At 44.1% G+C, this 25,282-nt stretch overlaps 1 protein-coding gene across 5 annotated transcripts in view; it reads left to right on the top strand.

Annotated features, from left to right (window-relative positions):
• The window catches only part of ENTPD4 (ectonucleoside triphosphate diphosphohydrolase 4), a 491,672-nt gene that overhangs the window by 128,764 nt on the left and 337,626 nt on the right, over positions 1 to 25,282 (top strand). For all 5 annotated transcript variants that reach the window (XM_069617610.1, XM_069617612.1, XM_069617611.1 and 2 more), the window contains one exon: positions 24,854 to 24,957. In XM_069617610.1, coding sequence (XP_069473711.1) covers positions 24,854 to 24,957 — 104 coding nt within the window. The remainder of the gene's footprint in view (positions 1 to 24,853; positions 24,958 to 25,282) is intronic.

Below are 25,282 nucleotides of genomic sequence, written 5' to 3' on the forward strand. Positions count from 1 at the left end.
CATTCCTGATCCATGCGTCGCCTGATAAAGTGTCCCAAGCGTCTATAAAGAAATCTAATCTCCCCCCAATAGGCGTGCGTGGCGCTGCGATTGTTAGACTGACCTGAGGGTTGTTGGGATCCGCCCCTTGATCCTCTCCTCCAGTAGCATCCTCTACCAGGTCCTCTGGAGGGAAAAAAGGTGTCGGCTCGATCTTGCCATGTGCTTTGCTGATGATATTGAGGTCTTCGTTCGACAGCATAGCGGCCGGTGGAGCAACCTCGACTGGCCCTGGCGAAAACCTTAGATGAAAAGACCCTCTTAATGGAGGCCTGCGCTTTATCTAAAGCGGTGAAGGTGTTTACGAATTTGGTCATCTCTTTCATAAAGGGATTTCCAAAAAGCAGACCTTGTGCGGCCGCTCCGGACTCAGTGTTCGCCAATTCTGTGAGCTTCCCATCAACCTTGAATAGAATACCCTTCCTGCGTTCTGAAGAAATGGCGCAGCTCGCATTCCCGAGCAACAGAGTTGGCGCAGACTCGCATTCTTTGAGCCCACCCGAAAGAATAATCAGATCAATAGGATTGGAGGAGGTGGAAGCTCCTTCTGCCAGATCTAAAATCTTAGCGAGCGGGCCTGCTACATCTAGCAATTTGTACTGGCATGATTTCCAGGCCCTGTCTATGCCCTTCTTAGGGTCTTTTACATGTTTGGCCATGAAGGTAATCATCTTGGGATCTAGTTCCGGTGTCAAGGCAATCGTATGTGGGATGTCAGGACGAGGGTATTCTCCTCTGAGTCGAGCTTGGGTTTCTTTCTCTAACGGCTTACGTATCCTGCAGGACATATACTCTGATGTTCTGACTGACGGCTGCCAGTCAGTAGATCTGGGGTGAATCAAGTCCTCTGGATCAAACATTCCCTCCGTAGGGTGCTGTTCCTGAATGTTTGCCTTGGGGACGGGGACTGCCGCATTCCCCGAGGTCGAGGGTTTTGTACCCCATCTCTCGGTATCCTCATCTGAGGAGGTATGTAATGAATCCTCATCATGCACAATCGGGTTTGTATCCTCTTCAATGCCCTGCTGGTCTTCCTCCGGGCTCGAGGGTCTAAAACCCCTTTTTTCCTCCTCGGGGTCAGAGGGTCTTTCGATAGGAGTGTTTACCTCTCTAGTCATGAAGGCATGTTTCAGCCTGGAGAAGGCGTCTGTCAATGCAGCAGTGGCAGGTGTCAATTTGCCCGGGGGGGTCTCGGAGCTTTTGCTCCTGCGGGCCGAAGTACTTCCCCCATGGGTAAGGTGTTTTCTCTTGCGTGTCTTCTTACATCCTTTTGGAGAAGTATCTCGCAAGCGTTCCACCATCTCCTCCAAACGCTGCTGAATAGGAATAAGCATGCCTGACACGGCTTTCTGTACGCTGCTTTCCACAGCTGACCCTAGGGCCTTTTTCAGGCTCCTTTCCATAGCCACTTCATCCATAAAACAAGTGCCTCCTCTTCCTCAGACCATTCCTGGTTTGAAAGGGGATTGTACTGTGCTGCCATGGTCACACCTTACCCTGCTTTTCTTTTTTTTTTGTTTTTTTTATATTACTGGGCTGACCACCTTCTCTCAATTGCCCAGATTCTTTATTCAGGTATTATATATATATATAAAACGGAGAACTTCTGTGCATTAAGCACCTCATAAAGCAAGTTAAACGCATAGGGGCCGGAGTGGAGATTCAACATAGTTAATCATTCGATTATGGACACCACCATGCCATTTCCATAAAATCTAATAGATATCAGGTTATGCACAGAATAGGTATAAAAAGCACAGACAACAGATACATTGGTAATGCTGCCGGCCTTTGCGTAGACCCTAGCCCCATGAGGTAAATCGTGGATGGGATACCAGTACAATATGATCATGCATCGGGGGTGAGTCATGGAGACCTAGAAGTTGGAGTTTTTCAACACACCTTTGTATTTTAACAAGGTGGGAAAAGATGTTTTAAGCATGCACTTGTCACTTTAAAATTACATAACAATCAAAGCTGCTAAATGCACTATGCACTTTAAAATCCCTACCCAGTACGATTAACATACGTACGAGGTAAGGGTAGAAAAGCAACTAGGTCGAATGGGTTTTAATGAATTTTGTTTCAGCAAATTTTCACCCGCACTAGCTGGAAAATTGCATGAGCATTTTGGTAAACAAAAAATGGAAATCCAGAGGGTATGAGCACTGAGCTAACAGAAACAATAGACAAACGTTTTACCCAATGAGAAAATTATTTATCCAGAAATGTCTGTTAAATAATGCATTACCGAAGGGAAACCATACTAGGCAAAGATGTCTGACATGGAATTGGCTTGAAATGCTAATCTAAAATGTGGTCCTTTGTTGGTTTTTACTTTTGCTGCTACACCTCCCCCTTCCTCCCTCCCTTCCCACTTGCCTAATGTTTTAAATCAGTACATGGTGAAGAGGGCTAACTGTTGTGAGCAAGCGACGAGTCAGTCGCGAAACGCGTTAACGCCTCGAAATAGGAGGAGTGTTGCACTTGGGAGGACCCACACTGGGGTCATTTTTCTATTTTGTGGAAACGAATTTCCATTGTTTTTTCCCGTGTAAATCAATAAAGGAAGATAACAAGAAAACGAGAAAGCGTTGGTGTGGACTTTGAACCCCCCCCCTTTTTTGTGGAAACTGGGCGAACATGGCATTGTGGAGAGTGCAGCTCGATTTTGCTAACTGAAGGTAGAATTTGCCTATATCTTTTAACGCTGGGATCTTGTCAGCGTGGAGCGTAGCACCAGTGTTGAGCTTGGAGGAAGAGCGCACAGTGAACACGAAGAAGCTGACTGTATGTCCTGTAGCTGCTTGGATTACCGCAACAGAACTGAAACACGTTTACATGGCGGCGGCAGCTGGAAAGCCCATCAGCAACGCGGAACCGCAGGTTGGAGGACAGGCGGCAAAGCAGAGCGGGGTGAGTACAGCGGTCACACGTTGCAGCGTGCGAGTGAAAATACACAGCAATTGTAATCATATTTCTTCTCGCAAAAACAACACGACTTGAGAAGTCGATTTGGACTTTTCTTTGAAGTTCCAAAATTAAGAAGCCCTCATTTTGTGAATCCCAGATTATGGGCAACCACACATTCCCATACAGGCATAGCAGTTGGAGAGCATTTAACTCGTGACTTCCTTCAAAGGGATACTCGAAAACATGGCAAACTCCCAAGTGCATAAAGAAGCAACATGGCGGGCACAAGCCCTCACACTTTTTAATGAAACATTAAAAATGACAACAAAAAAAGACACACCCACAGAAGCAATACCCAAAAATGATAGCGAGATAGGCCTGCTAAAAGAACTTGAAAAACTACAACGCAAGGAGGGTCAGCAAATGGTGGGAGGAGCACTCACTAAAAAACTATGTAGAAGTTGGGAGAATACCAAGAGGACTGAGGATTTTACCAATTCCATCCTTTGAAGAACAGGACCCACTGATGTTAGAAGAGTGGAGTGAAGCCACCAACCAATGCTCTAAAACATTCCTACTATTGCTCATAAAATATGCAGGCAGTGATCGCGTGGGCTTGCTAGATAAAATAACAAAAGTGGAAGAGAAATTAAAATTAATCACAGAAACTGGAGATGGGAAAAAACTAAAAGTTACAATGGAAAAAAACCTGCTTGAATATGAGGAAGAAATTAAACAAAGAAAACAAAGAAAGTTCCTAAGGGACAAGGAAGATTATGAAACAGGCAGAGTGTATACCTTTGCAAGAAGGTTTGATCAGCTGAGACAAACATCTCCCAAAATAGCAACGATGACCACCGAAGCAACACCTACAAGTGCAAGCGAATTTTCTTCAATATCAGAGTCAGACTTAACGGGGAGTGATACAGAAGAACCACAAGTGCGTTGAAATTTTTTAGAAGAAATGCGCTTGCTACGCCAAGATGGCATAAAAAACAAACAAAAAAGAGGTGGAAGTGCAAATCGAGGCAGAGAGAGAGGCGCCCGAAACAAACGAGGAGGGGACAAAGGAGCAGGAGGTTCCCAGAACAATACCTCAGGCAGATCGCTGCGCTCTGGCAATTGAGCGAGGCTGATATACAGGACGATGGAAGTTTCAAAATGATAAATTTGTCTGACCACATTCTAACAATGACTCAACAAAAAGTTCTTGGTTTGGGACTAAACTATTGTCTCAACGCCAATAATGACTATGTGGACACTAGGATAGACCTGGACCATTTTATAAGAAAGATCCGCCTTAGAAAATTCTTTGTCAATAACACTTGGCAACAAAGAAAAAGGGAAGCACAGACAGGAAAAACAGAGATCATGATTAGGGAAGTCGACATACTTACTGATCTTATGAAACTGGAGAAGGGACTGACATGGGAGAAGTAACCCCATAAACCGATCTTGCAGAAGCAGGAATAAGAACAGACTGGATGGCGAAAAGTAATTTGAAGTCGAAATCCAAATTCAATCCAACTACAAATGTGACCAGTAATATTGGAGTGTTTCGAAGGCTCGTCATAGAAGATTTAAAAAGCTTACGTCGAAAAACAAAAAACTCAACATTGAAAGACAATCTGACAAGAAATGAGAGAAAGGCATTAAAAGATCTGCAGGAATTGAAGAACTGCATTATAAAACCTTCAGACAAGGGACGTAACATTGTTCTACAGAACAAAACTGAATATATTAGGGAGGCTTATAAACAGCTCAATGACATCAAGTGCTACATGAGATTGAAAGACAACCCCATGCCGGAATTAGAACTAACAGTGAAATCCTTTCTAAAGAAATACGAAGTAATGGGTATTATATCGGAAGAAACATACACATTTTGATGGATCAGCAATGCCATAACTCCAACAATATACTTTTTACCCAAAGTTCATAAGAATCTGAAACAACCACCTGGGAGACCAATTGTGTGCCTAATAGGCTCAGCATTGGAAAACATATCAAAATATATTGATGAGGTATTGTTCCCTTTTGTGTATACACTTCCCTCATATGTAAAAGATACCACTGATTTCCTATGCAAAATAGAAAACATTCCCTGGGAAAAAGAATACCTGATGTCCACTATGGATGTTGTCTCCCTCTACACGTCGATCGGACATGAGGAAGGGAAAACAGCATGTCTACACTATTTGAATACTAAATCTTTGAACTTTTTGAAACATAATGAGATGGTGATGCAAATGATCAACTTATGCCTTACGAACAATGTCTTCCTATTCAATGATGAATATTTCAAGCAGATGCAAGGGACAGCAATGGGAACAATCTTTGCGCCTTCCTATGCAAACCTGATGATGGGGGCATGGGAAGAACTTGAGGCATGGTCAGAGGGAAATCGGATTTATACGCAAAATGTGGTTCTATGGTTAAGATACATCGATGACCTGTTTGTCATCTGGAGAGGGACTGCAAAGGGCTGGTTGGAGTATGTTAAGGTACTGAATCAAAACAATAAGAACTTAAGATTCACTGGGACTCACAGCCGGACACTGACTACCTGTTTGGATGTGAACATCAGAATTTTGAATGATAAAATAACCTCCGAGCTGCACAGGAAAAAGATTGGCTCAAATACTCCTCTACATGCACACAGCGGACATCCCAAACATGTGATCTGGAGTGTCCCCTATGGGGAATTCGTAAGACTCAGAAGAAATAACACTACCTTGGAGTCATACGACACAGAGAGCAAACTGACGGCAACAGGTTTCAAACGGCAGATGTATCTGAAGAAAGTCATCGAGAGAGCCTTCCTGAAAGCTAGAGCAATCGAGAGACATACTCTATTGGCTGGCAATAAGAACGAAGAAAAATCAGAAGGGGGAATGAGCACTCGATGTATACTAACGTTTGATAATCAGTCAAAAAGCATCAAACACATTTTGCAGAAACATTGGAGCATTTTGCTAGCTGACCCGGATTTAGCCAAAAGCCTTAAACCCCATCCCGAGGTGACTTTTAGAAGGAATAGATCCTTCAAAGATATGCTGGTCCAAAGCTTCATGACCAAGGAAGAAGAGAAGATTTCAGGAAACTGGTTAACAGCAAAAAGGAAAGGTTTTCATAAATGCACACGCTGCAATATATGTAAATATGCAATTGATGGGGACACTTTTACACACCCAGTGACAGGGCACAAAATAGAGATCAAACAACGGATTACCTGTGAAGCTGACTATGTAGTTTATGCCCTCACCTGTCCCTGCCAGAAATACTACAAAGGCAGCACGAAATGCAAGTTAAAGATCCGCATACAACAGCATGTGCGAGCCATTACACACAATGATGTGAACTATCCAATGGCCAAACACTTTTATGAATGCCACAATAATGAAATAGACAGTTTCAGATTCTTTGGTGTATGTAAAATAGAATTGGGCCCTCGTGGAGGTGACGAGGAGAAGCAGCCAAGACAAAAAGAAACGAGGTGTATACTAGACTTTGAAAGCAAACAGCCCAATGGGCATAACATCGATGAGGAGTTATACACCTTTCTGGGCTGCTAAAGGATTTTTTAAGTTCTCATACCCATATGTCATTGGAAGAACGATAATTTGCTGTTTACCTTGTTGTACTTTGGGTTTCAAATACTCAGTTTAAACATTGGCATCTTGGTGTTAGAAGAGTGAAGAGAATTTTCGCAATAAGGGACTAACAAGAAATGCCTGACTGTAGATTTGAGTGCATATGTTATATAGTAGTCGTTTTTAATGCTTGTTTTTTTTTTTTTTTTAAATTCAAGATTTATTGATTTTGTACAAGTTCAACAGTCACTTACATCCAAAATCTTATACAAGGCAAGTACCATCTTCACATATCATGTGGAGTAGTTCCTGAACATTAAACATTATAATGGATGAGATCAACAAAACCCAGTTTCGCCCCCCTCCCCCCTCTCTTTATTATCTCCAAGTACGTGATTGAGAAACACCGTTAAACAATGAGACAACACCAGAAGGTTTCTAATATTAATATGATATCCGACTAGGACACATAGCATGATCCAAGGGTCCGCCACAACAAAAATCTTCGTTTGTTATCGTTATTGGCACGAATCGCAACAATATACTGCACACATTATCTTCACAAGGCGTGTTTGGCTCTGAACTCGGACCAGGCACCTTCGACAACAGTAAGATCTCCGCGTATAGCGGCGGTTAGGTAGTCCATCCTATAGAGAGTCTGGGCAACCGCAAGCCATTCAGTTTTAGTAGGGAGCTTGGCCCTCTTCCACACCATAGTGAGGCAGGCTCGTGCAGCCATCAGCAGACCTTGTACCATCCTAGGTGCTTTTACAACTTTGTCCCCTGTTTCGATCAGACCAAACAAGATAAACATTGGTTGCTGCACCCTTTCTTCATCGTCCAGATCCCTGATCCAGCTAAGAACTTCTGACCAGTAGGTCTGGACCATGGTACACCCCCACCACATATGCCAGTAACCTGCCCGCTTCCCACAACCCCTCCAGCAATATGGGCTAACCCCCTGATACATTTTGGCAAGCCTGATCGGATCGTACTGCCATCTATACTTTAATGCTTGTTTAACAATTTTTATGGTGTAGGTAGTTTAGTGTTTGTTTCTGATCACATTTGTTGCAAATGAATTTTAATTTTGCACAAATTTCTCTTTTAAAAAGGCTGGGAGAATAGAGAAGGGGATAAAAGGGAGACATTACAATATTGGCGGGAAGAAGGTTAAGCTGGATTAATACAGCTCAACGACCACTCAGCAACCCATAATTATTGAGGTGTGCTTTTTGGGATAAAAGGTCTGGTTTATGGTTACATAATGACCACTATGTCATCTCCAATTCAGCCACTATGGACAAAACGGAGAACTTCTGTGCATTAAGCACCTCATAAAGCAAGTAAACGCATAGGGGCCGGAGTGGAGATTCAACATCGTTAATCATTCGATAAGATCTAGTAGATATCAGGCTATGCACAGAATAGGTATAAAAAGCACAGACAACAGATACATTGGTAATGCTGCCGGCCTTTGCGTAGACCCTAGCCCCATGAGGTCAATCGTGGATGGGATACCAGTACAATATGATCATGCATCGGGGTGAGTCATGGAGACCTAGAAGTTGTAGTTTTTCAACACACCTTTGTATTTTAACAAGGTGGGAAAAGGTGTTTTAAGCATGCACTTGTCACTTTAAAATTACATAACAATCAAAGCTGCTAAATGCACTATGCACTTTAAAATCCCTACCCAGTACGATTAACATACGTACGAGGTAAGGGTAGAAAAGCAACTAGGTCGAATGGGTTTTAATGAATTTTGTTTCAGCAAATTTTCACCCGCACTAGCTGGAAAATTGCATGAGCATTTTGGTAAACAAAAAATGGAAATCCAGAGGGTATGAGCACTGAGCTAACAGAAACAATAGACAAACGTTTTACCCAATGAGAAAATTATATATCCAGAAATGTCTGTTAAATAATGCATTACCGAAGGGAAACCATACTAGGCAAAGATGTCTGACATGGAATTGGCTTGAAATGCTAATCTAAAATGTGGTCCTTTGTTGGTTTTTACTTTTGCTGCTACACCTCCCCCTTCCTCCCTCCCTTCCCACTTGCCTAATGTTTTAAATCAGTACATGGTGAAGAGGGCTAACTGTTGTGAGCAAGCGACGAGTCAGTTGCGAAACGCGTTAACGCCTCGAAATAGGAGGAGTGTTGCACTTGGGAGGACCCACACTGGGGTCATTTTTCTATTTTGTGGAAACGAATTCCCATTGTTTTTTCCCATGTAAATCAATAAAGGAAGATAACAAGAAAAGGTGAAAGCGTTGGTGTGGACTTTGAACCCCCCCCCCCCCCCCCCCTTTTTTGTGGAAACTGGCGGAACATGGCATTGTGGAGAGTGCAGCTCGATTTTGCTACCTGAAGGTAGAATTTGCCTATATATATATATATATATATATTTTTTTTTTTATGAGGCTCAGGAGGCTCACTTCCTTTTAATACTCAATCAGCAGCAGCGTATAGCCAGCTCCTTGTATACGGACTGCTGGCCGCTGACTGAGTCTCTCCTTTCTTCTTTTTTCTTTTTTTTTTATGCAGAGAAGAAAAACAAACGCTCTCTCGTTCGCTCCGATGCTCGAAATTCTACGGAAATGCTCGTACGAGCACCGGAGCTAGAAGAAAGAACCCGCACGTGTGAGAGCTCCCTCTCGCGCATCGCGGGCGCGTCGCGCTTAGAAGCGCGAACCGGAGCTCCCCCTTGCGCCTCACGGGCGCGTCCCGCTGATGGGAACAATGCCTTACCGGAGCCCGCGCATGTAAGTCTGGGCTGAGAGAAAAAGGAGGCAGACGCTCGATGTCGAACGGTTGTGTAAACAGAACGCCTCTGTTTACAGAACGTTCGTGTTTCAAGTAGCGAATCCGACGGCAGCGCGGCTGTCTCCGGTGAGCAAAACAAAACACAAATATACTAAGTTGTATCCACGTAAATTCAGGCAAACATGCAAATATAGAGCAATGGCAAGTATTGAATATGCAAAACAATGCTGAATAAGAAATGACTTCTCTTGCTGTGAGCAGCAAAGAAAGAGGAAGTCGTTTCTTATTCAGGACTTTGAGACATTTGGTCACTTATTGGAGGAACTGTGTCACGTGACATTGGAACCCAATGTACTACTGGGCATCATGGGACTTGTAGTTTTTCCCTACTTAGTATTGAGGACTTGTGCGTTTTATGTTATTTTTCCTTGTTATGTATTTTCCTAGCACTTACAACATGAGTTTTGTTACATCTAAGTGCGGAAATACCTTGCTGCTGAGCTTCTGTTTAATAATTAATTAAAAGAGAAGCATAATGTGAGCCTCCGGTCTTGACATAGGATCAAATTCTTTTGATGGCAAACCTAGTTCTGTAACCTGCAGGATGCCTACATCTTGCAACTGGCGATCAACCCATGGGCAAACCCACATTTCTTGAAATTCTGTATTATCACTCTGTTGCTTTATACCAGGGATCCTGAAAGTGAGATGACCACAAACTACAATATTCCATCTAGTTTGCCCAGTTCTCTGTCTGCTAAACAATTCACTCTGCTTAGTCTCTTTCTTACATCTTACATAATGAATACATAAAGCGAACTAGATTCTTACGCAAAGTAGTGATCAATAGTTCCATCCAGTCTGTACTGCAATACCAAACACTGTAGTTGGTCTCCAACAGTACCCTTTGCTTTACGATTCTATTATATATTACCATCCGCAGGAGACAGCTGGCCAAACTGTTTTCAGAGCCTTTTTTTATCATATCTATTTGTGTCCATTCATGCAGCTAACCTTTTAGATTTTACAGACTCATCTATGGCTCGCAAAGTCTTTTCGCCCACTGCATAGTCAAGTAGATTTTCTAAAGGGCGAGTAGCATTTGCAAGAACAGTTTGAAACTTTTATTTAACATTTACTTTGCAGAAAAATGTCAAATAAAAGTTTCACTATGCATGGCTTCCCTCTGGGTGGCAGCAGTGTGCCAAACATAAAGTGGGTTTGAAGGGACATGTACCATTTTAAAGAGATCACATTTTAAATGTGTTGTCCTCCGTTGCTATGAGCAGAGTGCATTTCTCTTAGGTTGAATAGGTAAACTAAGTTACCCGACCTGCAGGTCTAGTTGAAGTTTAAAGAACTTGCAAGGCCTGACTCCTCTCACTAATGTCTTATTTCAGCGGTATGCAAAACCTCTGTATTGTTGCTCATTTCATGTCTTGTGTACAAATAACTTCTAGTTGACATTAACAATATTAGTACAAAATTGCTAAGCAAATGAGCCTGTTTGCTAATCAAAAATAATTTAATTATCAAACTCTGCTAATCAATTTTTAAAAACTAATTTATGCCTTGATATTGCTTATAAAACTTTGCTGTGAACCCATCTGGCCCGGGGGATTTCCCAGATGAGAGAGATCTAATAGCCCCAATCTCTTCCTCCAACTACAGTGTACGACCCAGCCATTCCCATTCCTCATCTGTACACCAGTACAGGGCCATCTGTTCCAGATAATCGTCCACTACACTGTGAGAGACCTGAACCTGAGAGGAGTGTAGTTGACTGTAGAATTGGCAGAATTCTTTAACTATCTGTAGATCTGCGAACTTCTCTGTTCTCTGTGTATCTTTTATAGATAATCTTTTTGCAGCTCTATCCAATAGCTTCCCTGGTGTCTGTCCTTCCCTATATTGTCGCAGAACGGCTTTCCCCCGATAGGAATTTAACCTCCCTATGCGCTAGTTCGTTAAAGAACTGCATGATCTCAGCTTGCTCCGGGGGTGTTGGTGTGGGCGTTTCTGTCTGTAGTTTACGAATCTGGACTTCAGCATCTGTCTTTTCCCTTCTAATTTGTTTTATTACCCCAGATTCTCTCGAGATACATTCTTCTCTAACCACGCATTTAAAACTCTCCCTTAGGGTCACGGCAGATTCCACTGATCCAGCATTTATTTCGAAAAACGTGTCTTATTACCTCAGCCAGGCCTGCGCGGAACACTGCATCAGTCAGTCCCTCACTTTTCAATACCCAGGGCACCCTTCCCGTTCCACGGCCGGCAGTTCAGCAGCCAATAACACTGGGACATCGTCTGACGTTGTATGTGCCAGAATAGATGCCTCGGTTACTGACCCGATTAGAGTGTGACAGATCAGGAAGTAGTCCAGCCGGGATTCCGAGTTATTTACGGAGGAGTGGAATGTGCTTTTAGTGTATCCTGGTTCCTAGTTCTCGAGACATCAGCGATCTCCCACCCTGGACAAATTTCTTGAAGTTTATTAATCATCTTAGATGTTGGATGGTGAGTTCCCCCTGTGCGGTCCTGGCCCTGATCCATGACTGCATTAAAATATTAAAATCGCCAGTGTAGATTCTCCCTGGGTACCTGCTTCCCCAGTTGGCGGCCGATCCATTCTAGTGTTTCCACCAGTGCTCCAGATAAGATTTTGAGGTTGGAGTATTTTCCCCCCTGTTTCAAACTTTGAGAGTAAATGTGATTTTAAGAGAGTAAAAATGACTGTTCTCCTTGGCAAGAGAGTAAAATGTATGTGACATGCAGCCAACGAATGCACAAACTGTATGGAAATCATTACCGTACGGCAGCTTTCTGCACTGTGACAGAATACACCTTTCATTATTTCTCTATGGTCTGGCCATTTGACCTCGCCTGTATATATTTAAATGTTGAAATCACAAAAACCTAGCCAATTACATAGTAAAGCAAACATGAATTATATTGTGTGTTTTGAGGTTCGATAGCAGAATTGCCTTTTGATGTTTAATGAATGTCCTCATTTTCTGGAGCTATTACTACCTAATGGTATGCCAATGTTAAGATACAACAGTGCAGAGGCAAGGACTCCATGCTAAATTCTATATCTAATCTAATGGTCAAATGGTTATCTATATAACGCTTTTGGCAAAGCGCTGTACATAGAACATATTTATCCTAATTATCACCAAACCAAAGTCTGTACTCCTTTATCGACCTTGAAAGGCTGAGTTGGACTTGGAGGGATTTGAACCTGCAACCTACAGATCACGCACAGATTGCAGCAATGAGTGCTCAACCGGCTGAGCTATCTTATTGGCTAACATCCTTCAGAGGTCAGTTAACTGAGTATCGACTGAGGTATAATAATCACAGTACCTAGATGTTGGACAAACCATTTATGAGGCACTACATGAAGTTAAATACCCATCTGGATTATCACAGGCACAGGTTTCGCTGAGTTTCTATTTCAATTACCAATGTAACTTTCATTTGTTTTGTTTTTGAACAGCGCTTGCATTTCCTGGAGAGTCAGGTTTTGGATGTTTTAATTGTTGATTTGAGTGGCTAGAACACCTGTGATTGGTGTAATGACAATCACTCACCCTTGAGCAAAGACTCTGCTGCCACTGACCATTTATAGCACCCCATTGACTGCAAGGTTGAATGGATGTAAACTTAAACTGTGCATAGTCATTTTACACACTGTTCTTATAATTTGAGTGTACATTAAATAATTAAACATGATCTGCCTCTGCAGGATTATGCACACAGCACCAGAACTCTGAAAAGTACAATTGTGCAATACTGGTTTGCTTTCACTGCATAATTTGTTACAAAATATTAATTCTCAATTGCAGCTTAGTTTTCTGTCTTATTAATTATATAATCCTAACATTCTAGGAAAATGTGCACAGTGCTTCTAAATCTGAATTGAAAGAAACCATTCCTTTTATCACAGTGTGCAGTTTCTTTTTTTTAAGGCTTCAGAGAAATGCATTCTGTTTCAGAGGTGGCTTGCAATTACACCCATGTAGATAAAAATCAAAAGAAGCCTTCTGGTTTCTGCCAAGTGACCTGATCTTTGCACTGACCTCTGCTCTAAACCTGTGTGTAAATGTACACAGGAAAATAATAAAGCAAGATTTCCATGCGTAAAAATGCCTGGTATGCACCTTATCTGGAGGCCTGATTTCCACTATGTCTTGGTTAGGACCTTAGTAGTTGACCAGAGTATACAATCTCCCCTGTATGGTTCCCTACACCACCAAGCCCCTTCCCTCCTGGTCCTTGACCATTGTAGTTAGACGGAACCCAACAGAGTTATGGATGAGAATACACACCCCTCTAGAGTAGGATGAGTATGAAGAAAAATAGCGGTGGCACCCCCAGCTTCTCCCAAATTTCGCTTCTGTGTCCAGTGTCAAATGTGTCTTTCAGAAACGCTACTCCCACTTGGTGTCTCTGCATATATAATAGCACCCTGTGACTCTTAGATGGGCAGTTCAGGCCCCTCACATTCCATGTGATGTTTCTAAGTGACCCAGACATTGCATGTCCATATCAATACTTCAACCATGTATTGTGTGTTTTGCAGTTCGTACCACAACGTGATATTTTTGATCCCATGATATACAATATTGTCTTAATTTCTTGTACCCTCGGCTCGCTCACAGGTTGCTCCGTTTCTCACTCAGACGGAACGCCACATGGACCCCCTGGAGAGAGACTCCCAGTCAGTCGTCGTTGCCTCTATCTTGTGGAGCTCTCTGCAGAGTTTCGAGGAAGGAGTTTGCCTCCTCCTGAGTATAAAAAAAAATCATGCTTTTACATTGTGCTCAATTATAGGTTTAGATGGGAACAGCATTGCGTTTCTGATGCCCTTATCTCTGAGCCTTCTTTTCACATCAAGAAAGATCTTCCTGGATGATTGCACTTTATCTGAGAAGTCTGGAAAGATGCAAATCTGTGTGTCTTGGTACCTCAGGTATCCCTTTTCTCTGGCCTTCCGGAGTGCTGCATCCCTGTCATGGTAGTTTAGTAGACCAGCTATCAGCGGGCGAGCATGTGCACCGGCTATAGGTTTCCCACCTCTGGGCATGCAGTGGGCTCTTTTTACAATGAATACTGCTTAGAAGTGTTTGTCGCCCAAGACCTCCTTCAGTAAGTTTTCACCATCGCCTCCATGTTGCACTGGTCTGCTGCGTCCGGTACTCCTATTATCCTTAGATTATTTAGTCTGGATCGGGATTCAAGATCAACCTGTTTATCCATCCGTGTTTTCACTGCCCGCCTAAGTTCTGCTAGGTCTCTTATTGCAGTATTAGTCCCATCTTCAACAGTGGATATTCTTCCTTCAGCCTCATCTAGCCATTCCCCATGCTTATCCAGGTGGACTCTTGCATGTGATCCAGCTTGCAAGTCAGGGTATCCATTTTGCCATCTTCACTTCACCAGGGACTGATATGGAGGTTTGTGATGATCCCTCGCAGGGTCCTTCTTCAACTCCAGAAAATGTGGACGGTGCTGCGGCCTTGAAATGCAGCTTGGACGGTGTGATTTTAACATGATGCCATTTGGTGACCCTGGCGGACCAGTATGTTCAGAATATGCTACTGTCTACCCAGTTGCAAGTTTATCAGTGGTTGCCATCAGCGCCTCACCCCAGTTGATTGGTTGTGGGCCGTAGGATTTCAGCACCTCTTGGGATTTTCCTGGGTTCAATGTCTCAGGTACACCTAGGTTTGGGTCGTTGGGCAGTGGCCGGCCTGCATTCCTTATGTTGACAGTTCAGGCTGGGCCCCAAGTAGTTTTCGCACTGAGTCTGTCCAGAAGGCCGCCAGTTGGAGCCCCAAGTGGAGGCCACCTCTCTCCTCTTGGTGTGCTCCAAAGACGTGACTCACCCTGCCTGTACATCCGTCGCGTCACTCCAGTAAGCAGTACCACTGTGCCGCGCTCCTTCATCCCGGGCAGGCCCCAGATCTGTATAGCTGCCAGGGCGAGTCACGCCCGCTCTTTAATATTCCACCACCTGCACGGGATCAACTGTGGTATATATGGGGGAGTTCCTGTGTTCCCAGATCAACCACCGGCTTATTCCTCCCTGTGCTCAAGTTCCCTGGGGCAGGTCCCACCACGGCTCCCCTTTGGATAGTTGCGCCGACCGCTCCCGGCCGGCAGCTCTCACGAGTTCCCGTGTTGTAGTGTGCAGCTGCGGCCAGTGCAGGTGACACTGCGCGGCTGTGAGCCCCACGGGGCACAGGCGCCTTCAGTATTGGACTTTTTTCTTAGACTTTTAGGGGAGATGGAAGTGCCCTTCCACCCATTGCGCCTTCAGCCTCTGCGTTTACAGTCGTGATCATTGCGCAGGCCTGCCGTCCCTCACCTCAGGTTCCTCTTGTACCTCTGTTCTCGGTTCTCCGAGCACCATGGGTATCCAGATTTATATCGAGTGTGCTGTAGATATTCCCCCAGCTACAGGACGCTCCGCAGCTCCATACAGCACAGCTGTTTATTTTTATTTATGAACTTACCAAAATGATATTTTCCTACTTTTAACTAAACGATTGAGGGATAATCTCCTTCTCTTAGTGACTTTACTAATGAACTCGAAATTTGGTCTTAAAGCAATTTGCTGATTTTCAAGACCTGCAAGATAATCTGCGAGTCACAAGTCAATCAACAGAGGTGCCAGAAACTAGAGTTGGATATGTACAGGTGAATGCAAGGAACACAGAAGGGAGAAGCCAAATCCAACACAAGCCATATCTGATTGGCCACATTTTGGGTGAGGCGATTAAAGAATCCCCTTTTGGTGCTCTGGAGCAATGATAGAAGTAACTGTGAGTAGGCTGTCAGATCATAGTAATGCATACTACACTTGGTTAGAGAAGTTGTCCCCTGAAATCCCTATCCTTCGTCTGGAGAGCTAGTGGGATCATACATTCTGATATGCTAAGAATTGGTCGCCTATGCTTAGTTTGCCAAAGAAACCTGAAGAAATGTTCATGGAATGCAATTTAACATGTAATGTTGTTGGAGAACATTTATTGTGCCAATTCACCACCATATTTGTCTCAAAGTGCTGAGGCTTGTATGCAAGTTGGCGTACTGTGCCCCCATCCATCTAGTCTGTAATCTGGCAAAAAAAGGGAAGTGATTAAGGAGTGATACAAGTGGGTTTAGATAAAATAAAAGGGGGTTCAAACAGATGTGGGACAGGGTGAAGGAAAAGGATAGTGTTTGTGATAGCGTGGGTGCATGTCGATACACCCAAAATAAATAGTATTTTCGGACTGCAGAAGATTAGGAGGGTAAATTCTAAGGTGTTTCCAAGGAGTGTGGAATGTTTATATGAGGGCGTTTTAGAGATCTGTATAGGCATTGCAAAAAGTAGTGTGTGTGTGTTGTGTGATAGAATCGATTTGTGCAAGCAGACGTTGAAACATGTCAACTTGATACTTTGGTCTATTATTTGACCAAAAAACTGCTCAGATTTGGTTTGCTTGTTTTTTTTCTCGCATTTTACCACAAAAATGTAGATGCTGATTTGGGCTCAGGGAATATTGGTGGGGTGTGGGATGGAGATGGGTAGTGGGGGGAGGGGATACCGCATTATTTTTGAAAGGTTAGAAAAACATGCTTTGCCCGACCAATAGACATAAATCTGTCGGCTTTTATTGCCTGGGAGTAGGTTTAATTTCTTCAATCAAAAAAACTTCAGAGTAGTACATTTCACACTCCCAGCCTAGGAGCGAAGTCAAGTATAGACTGTGAATAATAAGTTTGCATGGGGAATAACAGGGTAAGTAGAGGGGGGTCAGTGGAACAATGAAAGTTGCGCTCTGCAGCCAAAAGTAGCCAATAAACACTAGCACCTCCACATACTGCTACAAGAGCTCTTTCTTTTGCCAGATCTGATCAAGTAATGTTGATGCATTGCATTACGATCCGCCGTTATCTCAATACCGTTATGTGAATAAATGTATGTTAAGAGACTGCAATTGTTACTGAGCTTCATCTTTCCAGGATGAGCAAAACACTGTCCTGTCTTTGTTACTATTTTGTAATAAATGTGCATATATTCTGTATACTACGTGGTTACTTAATGTCCAAAAAGGTTTTCAGTCCTACATAAATTAACAATCTGACTTTGACAATAATAAGTTTGGGCCCATAACATAGGAAATACTTCAGAGAGGTCATGGAAAAAATGTGGGCCACCATTCCATACAATGTTGAGAACATCTTGAATAGGTTTATTGCACTATGTAAGTGATGTCCCAAAAATGACTATCCGTCGGAGAAGATGAAAAACCACATTTCTGCCGTTCACAAGCAGTGTATCCTTCACCGTTCAAAATCTTGTTGCATTTCACAAGAGAAAAAGAGTCTTCCTGCATCTTTTAAAGGTACTTGTGAGAGGTTGCTTGACCAAATGTTTATATTTTATATGTTCTCTGAAACCCTTCCGAGCAAATCTAATGCTCAAAATTAAGAGACTGATCATGGTGAAATCGAAAACATGAGAAGAAACTGATCATGCAAACTCTGTTCTTGGCCACCATATTAACTATACTCTGTTTATTCTTTTTCCTGTTGCTTACTTTTTGCTCTTGCATTCAACCAACTGGATGTGACCCACATTTTTGTTTAGCCTTGCTGTACTCTTCATTGTGTTTACCGGACCTTAATTGAAAAATACTTTCATGTTTAATTTTGCTTGATCGTACTTTGCCTGTTAGTTATAATTTGAAACCTGTGTAAACATGATATGGAATAAACTGTGCACAGCAGCACATCATATTTGGCAACGAGGGTCACAGCACATCTTTGGGATTTTCACTTAAGTGTTTGGCTAAATTAAATATCTCTGCTGGTCTGTCGATTATTGAATTTTTATGTGATCAATGCCACATTGTAAAACTGAAATGATTGATGTGAAAAAATATAATAGTAATAATTGAAAAATTGCTACATGCTATAAATTAATTCATATAACGATAACATATAACCATCACTCATGTAGTCATTCACAATACAAATACACAGTAATCATTAGTAATCAGATTTTATATCTTTGTGAATACGCAGCCCACAAATACCATTGAAAGTCTTGGCATTCCTAGCGCTTCTGCGAGTGAACTAATGGATATCAGAAGATATTTTGTGCAACTTGATAACAAATGTTCTGCTTGTTAATCTTCTTAGAATCACATGCTCTGCATATAGCCCGACATCCAGTGGTAACCGCATAGTATTGCATCTTGCCTTTTGAGAATCGAAAGGGGACATCGACATGAGCGTGCCTGTAACACTATCCCTACGTGACGTGTAGTGTACCCAAAATCACTCACGTGTCAAGGTCCCTCAGATTGTTTTTTTCCGCCCAGCATACTGGTCGCCTTATGCGGAGCTCGTACAGAGATATTGCTATTGTTATCCTTCGACCTTTGGTTGTATATTATTAAAGTTTTTGAATATGATCCTACCGTCTCTTCCATTGACAGCTGTTTCCAGATCTCTGCCGAAGCCGGTTCCACGGATCTTCAATGCACAGTGTTCCGGTCGGCACTGCCGACCACGTGGCCGGGCCTTCTGGCCGGCCTACACAGTAGGGAGAGTGGGGTCGGGGGGGACATTTCCTTTTCTAAGAATGGCTTTCCCTTTCCTCTCTCTTTGTTCCCTGGGTCATTTCGTCACTATATATTTCCTCAGCAATGGAGAGGACTCCATTTAGGTTTTGTCCTTCTTGTAAGGCCAAATTTCCCTGGAAGGATAAACACTAAGTGTAATTGGTGTCTGCCCCTTAATCACGACAAGACTGTTTGTGTGGCTTGCAAGCTCCTGCGTCCGAAGACACTGAAGGAGCACCGTGTTAAGCGCTGGGCGGCCTACGGAATGTTGCAAGCCGAGTAGTTCTCCAGCTGCCACAACTGCTGATTGTGACGAGGGGCTGAGTGACGAACAGGCCTCCGATTCAGAGGCGATTGACCTCTTGGCGGAGCATTCCCGCTCCGCATCATCTGTCCCCGCATCATCTGCTAGGCAAGACTCAGGTCCTGCTATGGGGACTGTACTCCCCGGTGACAAAGATGCACACGCTTCACACACTAAGAATACAACCCCAGGGACATCTTCGATGAAACAGTCGAAGCGGTCCATAGCGCCAACCTGCAAATTTTGGCTGTGCCGGCCGATCGTCGGGATCATCAGCCCTCCCTGCCTTGCGACTGGGCTCTCTAAATTGATGGGTGCTGCACCCAATATTCAGGAGTCCGTCGAGATGCATCGGAAGAAAGCACCCACGGGCGAGAACACCCCGGTTCCGCTGAAAGTAATTGCGCAACCGCAGGCGTGAACTACACAACTTCCCGACTCTGAGGTGATTACCGAAAGCATTGCTAGGATTATTTTGGCAGATGGTCAGAAGCAACGGTCCAAGGATTCGTCAAGACCCAAGGACAAACCCAAGGATTTTTGAAATCCAGGGATAGGCCGAAGGATTCATCAGAACCCACAGAGGCCTAAGGACACGCATCAACTGTCGGTCCCCCTAAAGGACTTTTCGGAAGGCACTGGAGGGATTTCTGCGACGGAAGATCCATTACAGGAGCCCTTTCCACCCCTGAAACCTTCTGGTTCATCTATTTGGACCAGGGAGAAGTTTGAGGAATGTGTTGAGAGGCTATAGAGGTTTGTAGTAGTCTCTGAGAAATCCACGCCCAAGAGGCCTAGAGAGGAGAATCCCCCTCTCCCTGTGGCTAAGCTTCAAAAAGTCTTTGACCCGTCTCAAGAGGAAGAAGAAGAGTATATTTATGACCTCTCTGAGGCGGAAGGTCCTGTGGACCTATACAATCAGGATGATTATCCCTTTGCTGAGGATGGTCATTTGGACTCCACAGAGGGGTTGGGAGGACAACCCCGACCTGGTTGATCCTCAGCCTTGGCAGTCACCTAATCCAACACAGCCACCTGATGCCTTGTGCTTGGATTCCCCCCCAACCACACCCACTTGACAAGCCTCCCCGGTTGATGACCAAATGGCGTTCAGTGCCATATTAAGGAAAGCAGCGGAACATTTCCACATTGCTACCCAGGAAGCTGTTCCAGAAGCTGATTTTGTGGAGGACATCCTAAAAGAAAAACCACCGGCCAGCCAAGCTATTCCTCTGTTAAATTCGATCAAAAAGCGGTTGGCCCCTTCTTTATTGACGCCTGCCCTCATTAGAGCAGTAAATCCTAACGTATACATTTTTTTTTACCTCCCCCTCTGGCCCCCTTTACATCAGGGGCCATGCTACTCCAGATTCACTGGTAGTAACAGCAACCAGGAAGAGAGCAGGGGTTCCCCTATCAACTGGGGAGGCACCCCCTGAGAAGGAGTGTAAGAGGTAATATGCTCTAGGGAAGCTGCAGCCTTTTCCAATCGCATCACAATTGATACAACCTTGTTGGCCAGCTATGCCGATGCACAATGGGTTATGCTACAGGAGAGCCTTCAAGAAGTCCCTGAACCGCAGTGAGCTTGCTCTCCACAGTGGCAGAAGTTAATCAGAGCATCCTTAAAAATACTTTGGATGCGGCAGAGACAGCTGGCAGATCCTTGGCTCAAGGTACACTCCTGAAGAGGCACGCATGGTTACGCAACTCTGGTTTTAAACTAGAGACTCAAGCCTCATTAATAAATAAGCCGGGGGACGAGACTAATTTATTTGGAAAGGCGGTTGAGGAAGCACTCGAAACTGCTAAGAAAGAGCATAACCCCCTCAAGAAATGTTCCTTTCGTGGTCAACATTTCCCTCAAACCAATACAGCTCAGGAAATAATTGGTCCTCTACCCAAGGAGGCAACACCTACACCACCCCGTATCCCCCAAGAGGCCAACGACGTGGTAAAGGAAGGGGTCGGAATTCTACCCCTTGAGGCTCCCCGGCCTCAGGGCAAAAATGACCCGCAGATCCGGGACCCCTCCCCTGCCTCCCCGGTCGGGGGCTGGCTAACATTATTTCTTCAAGCATGGGAGGGGATAACTACAGACCAGTGGGTACTCAAGACTGTTGCCCACGGGTACTGTATAGAATTTGGCCTGTCCCCCCAATTCACAACTCCACTAGCAAGGCACTTGACGCTAGAACATCTGCACATCCTGCTACAAGAAGTCGAGACCCTGCAGGAAAAGGGCGCCATAGAAGTCGTGCCTCTTCTACAGGTAAACAAGGGTATTTATTCAGTGTTCTTCCTTGTACCCAAAAAGGATCTCACCATGCGCCCTGTACTAGATTTGGACTCAGCAAACAAGTTTGTCAAGCCCCAAAGGCATACGTTCATATTTCAATGTTGCCTGTGCACAGAAAATATCTCAGATTCATAATACAAGACGAGCACTACCAGTTCAAGGTACTATCCTTCGGCATAGCTTCAGCACCAAGGGTGTTTACAAAGGTACTGGCAGTGGCAGCAGCACACCTGAGCAGGTTATCCATCCAGGTTTATCCTTACCTCGACGACTGGCTCATAACGGGGAATTCTTACGAAACATGCCTGTCAAATGCCCAAAAGACGATAGACCTCTTATTCAGCCTGGGATTCTCCATCAACGAGAAGAAGTCCAGCTTAAATCCCAGTCAAGTCAAGCAGTTCCTAGTGGCTCTAATTCGAACAAAAGACGGCCTCGTCTTCCCCTTCAACGAGAGGGTCCAAAACATGCTGTTTCAGATCCCTCAATCTGTAGCCAGTCGAGAGGTGACGGTACGTAAGGCTATGCGACTGTTAGGGATGATGGCGTCCTGCATTTATTTGGTTCCTCACGCGTGCTTGCGCATGCGTCCAATGCAGGAGTGGCTCAATAGCCAGTGGTGTCAGGCCAGCGGACAATGGGACGATCTTGTGCTTGTCTCCCCAGCCCTTGTTCTCTTGCTACGATGGTAGTCGAAGGAGAACCTCTTGAAGGGGAAATCCTTCACCACCCCCACAGTTGAAGCCACTTTCACTACAGACTCCTCTCTCACAGGGTGGGGAGCTCACCTGCTTCAACAGACAGCACACAGAGTTTGGCCGTCAGACATAGCATCCAACCACATAAACTGCTGGTAACTGTTAGCAGTATTCAAAGCATTGAAAGCTTTTCAGACCCAACTGCAGGGGAAGACTGTCCTGATCCTCAGAGACAGCACCACGGCCATGTACTATCTGAACAAACGGGGGGGCACTCACTCTCCAGGGCTGTCCAAACTGTCCCAGAACATTTAGAAGTGGGCTCTCAAACACGTGTTCCTGTTATCACAACATGTACCAGGAGAACTCAAATTTTCTGGCAGACGTACTCGGCAGAGGTTTCCCACTACCCATGGAGTACGAATGGCGATTACACGAAGACATCGTTTCCAACGTTTTCGCAGTTTTCGCAGAAGGGGCTTCCCAGAGATCGACTTGTTCGCAACTCTGGAGAACGCTCAATGCCAAGACTATGCCTCCAGGTACCCCCAGAACTGCTCCAAGGGGAACGGACTCTGGATCACATGGTCAGGGAATTTTGTTTACGAACACCCCCCGCCTCCCCTACTCAACAAGATAGTGCACAAGATGCACCAGGAACCAGTCAACATGATATTGGTGGCCCCCATGTGGACCCGCCAACCCTGGTTCGCTCATCTGATGGAGATGTCGCTATCTCCCCCAATGAAACTACCTTGCCCGTACAACATGTTGTCTCGGGACAAAGGGTAGACACTTCCCCCATGCCTGCAAACATTGAACTTAGCGGCCTGGCTCCTGAGGTCATAGAGTTCGGACACCTACACCTCCCTCAGAGATGCATGAACATACTTAAGGAAGCGAGAAAACCTAACACCCGATATTGCTATTCCAGTAAATGGAAACGCTTTATCTGGTGCAATACCAAGGGCATCAATCCCATTGACTGCTCTCCTACTCACATTGTATTGTACCTGAATTACTTGCTTGACTCAGGCCTGGTTTTTAAATTCCCTTAAGGTTTACTTAGCTGCTCTCTCAGCCTACACTACATCACAACAAAAAGTGTCATGGTAGAAGTTACCAGTTATTAAGGCTTTAATGGAAGGGGTCAAAAGGATTCACCCCCCATTTCAAATCCAGCTCCCGAATGAATTAACCAGACTTATGGGGTCTCCATTTGGGCCTATGCATAAGGCAAGTCTCAAAGATCTTACCTATAAGACCGCCTTCCTAGTGGCTATCACTTCTACAAGAAGGGTTAGTGAACTACAAGCCCTTTCAGTTCTAGACCCTTTCGTTACAGTTCACAGAGATGAGGTGGTTCCACGCACTCACCCTCGTTTTGCGCCTACATTTATCTCCAAGTTCCATGTGAACCAATCAATAGAACTGCATACTTTCTTCCAGAACCCTACTAACATGGCTGAGAGAAGCCTACACACATTAGATGTGCGCGTAGGGCAGTCATGTTTTACCTGGACAGAACTAAACCACTGAGAAAGACAAACCAATTTTTTGTTTCAGTGGCAGCTGGTAGAGAAGGGAATCCTGTCTCTAAATCGGCAATCTCAAAGTGGATTGTCAAATGCATCACACTCTGTTACTCTTGCTAAGAGCGAACTGTCCTTCAAGCCTAGAGCACACTCTACCTGGGGCACTGGGGCTTCCATGGCATCATTGCAAATGTTCTCCTAGAGTCCATTTGCAAAGCGGCAACCTGGAGTTCTGTACACACCTTTACAAAACACTATTGCCTAGACACTCATTCTAGGTCTGATTCTCTGGTAGGACAAGCAGTACTAAGACATCTTTTGACTAGACATCCTTCTCACAACCCACCTCCAACTCTGGGTACTGCTTGCTAGTATGCACAGCATGTGATTATAAGCAGATTCACAAGCATCAGAAGACATGCATTACTTAAGCATTTCTGATGATTGTATCTGCTTCATGCGCCACCGTTCCTCCCCACTTGGATGGAAGGAACATAGACGTCTTATTACTTTCTCTCTTTTCTGTACTCACTCACGATAGTCATAAGGCTCCCTCAGGGCAGAAAAAATACAATCGGAGGGACCTCGATGTGTGAGGGACTTTGGGTACACTACACGTCACATAGAGATTGTGTTACAGGCACGCCCATGTCTATGTCCCCTTTCCATTCTCGAAAGACAAGATGCAATACTCTGCGGTTACCACTGGATGTCGGACTATATGCACAGCATGTGAATCTAAGCAGATACAATCATCAGAAATGCTTTTATGGTAAGTAATGCATGTCTCTGTCTGATCCAAATCCCTGATTCCCACAATGGATGCATACCACAATGGCCTCTAGTTTGAGAAATGATCTATACACTTTGGTTAGGATGTGGCTTCTCCTAGTCTGCACAAACATAGTCTGCATTGGTCAAATGGTAAAGTGAAGGAGTGCAGGACTCCAGGGAAAATGTAAACAGGGAATGCCACAGTGAAGTGGAAGACATAATAAAAATGAAAGACAGTTGAACGGATTTTGCACCAATTACTTATGGAAAGTTCATAACCTTTTTTTTTTTTTTTTGCAGCCAGCAGGAGGCAATCTTGGAAGATCTTCGTACCGATATCCCAGTGCACTTCGATTTTCTCTTTTCAGATTCCCATGCAGAAGTTATTTCTGGCAAACAGGAAGGTAAGTGAAGCCTGATTTTGGGGTGGGGTCATAGTTTCATCAGCAGCATGAGGGCATGTACCTGACTGAAAAGGATATGACGACGAGTTGGGAACTGTCTATTATTATGTACCTTTTAAATAGGATAAATGATATCTTATTCTTACCATATCTTCATGTTTTCCTTTTGTATTGCCGTTCATTTGTAGGATGTATCGCATAGTAGTAACACCGTATTTCCATGATTTTTACTCAAAATATTGCTTGGAACTCTCCAAGCATTTCCAGCACAAAATCTTGTTGTACTGATTTTTTCACTTATTCTATGGGAGAGAAACGTAGCTCA

Source organism: Ambystoma mexicanum, chromosome 10 (genome assembly GCF_040938575.1).
Source record: "Ambystoma mexicanum isolate Mex_15411 chromosome 10, UKY_AmexF1_1, whole genome shotgun sequence".
Taxonomy (NCBI): domain Eukaryota; kingdom Metazoa; phylum Chordata; class Amphibia; order Caudata; family Ambystomatidae; genus Ambystoma; species Ambystoma mexicanum.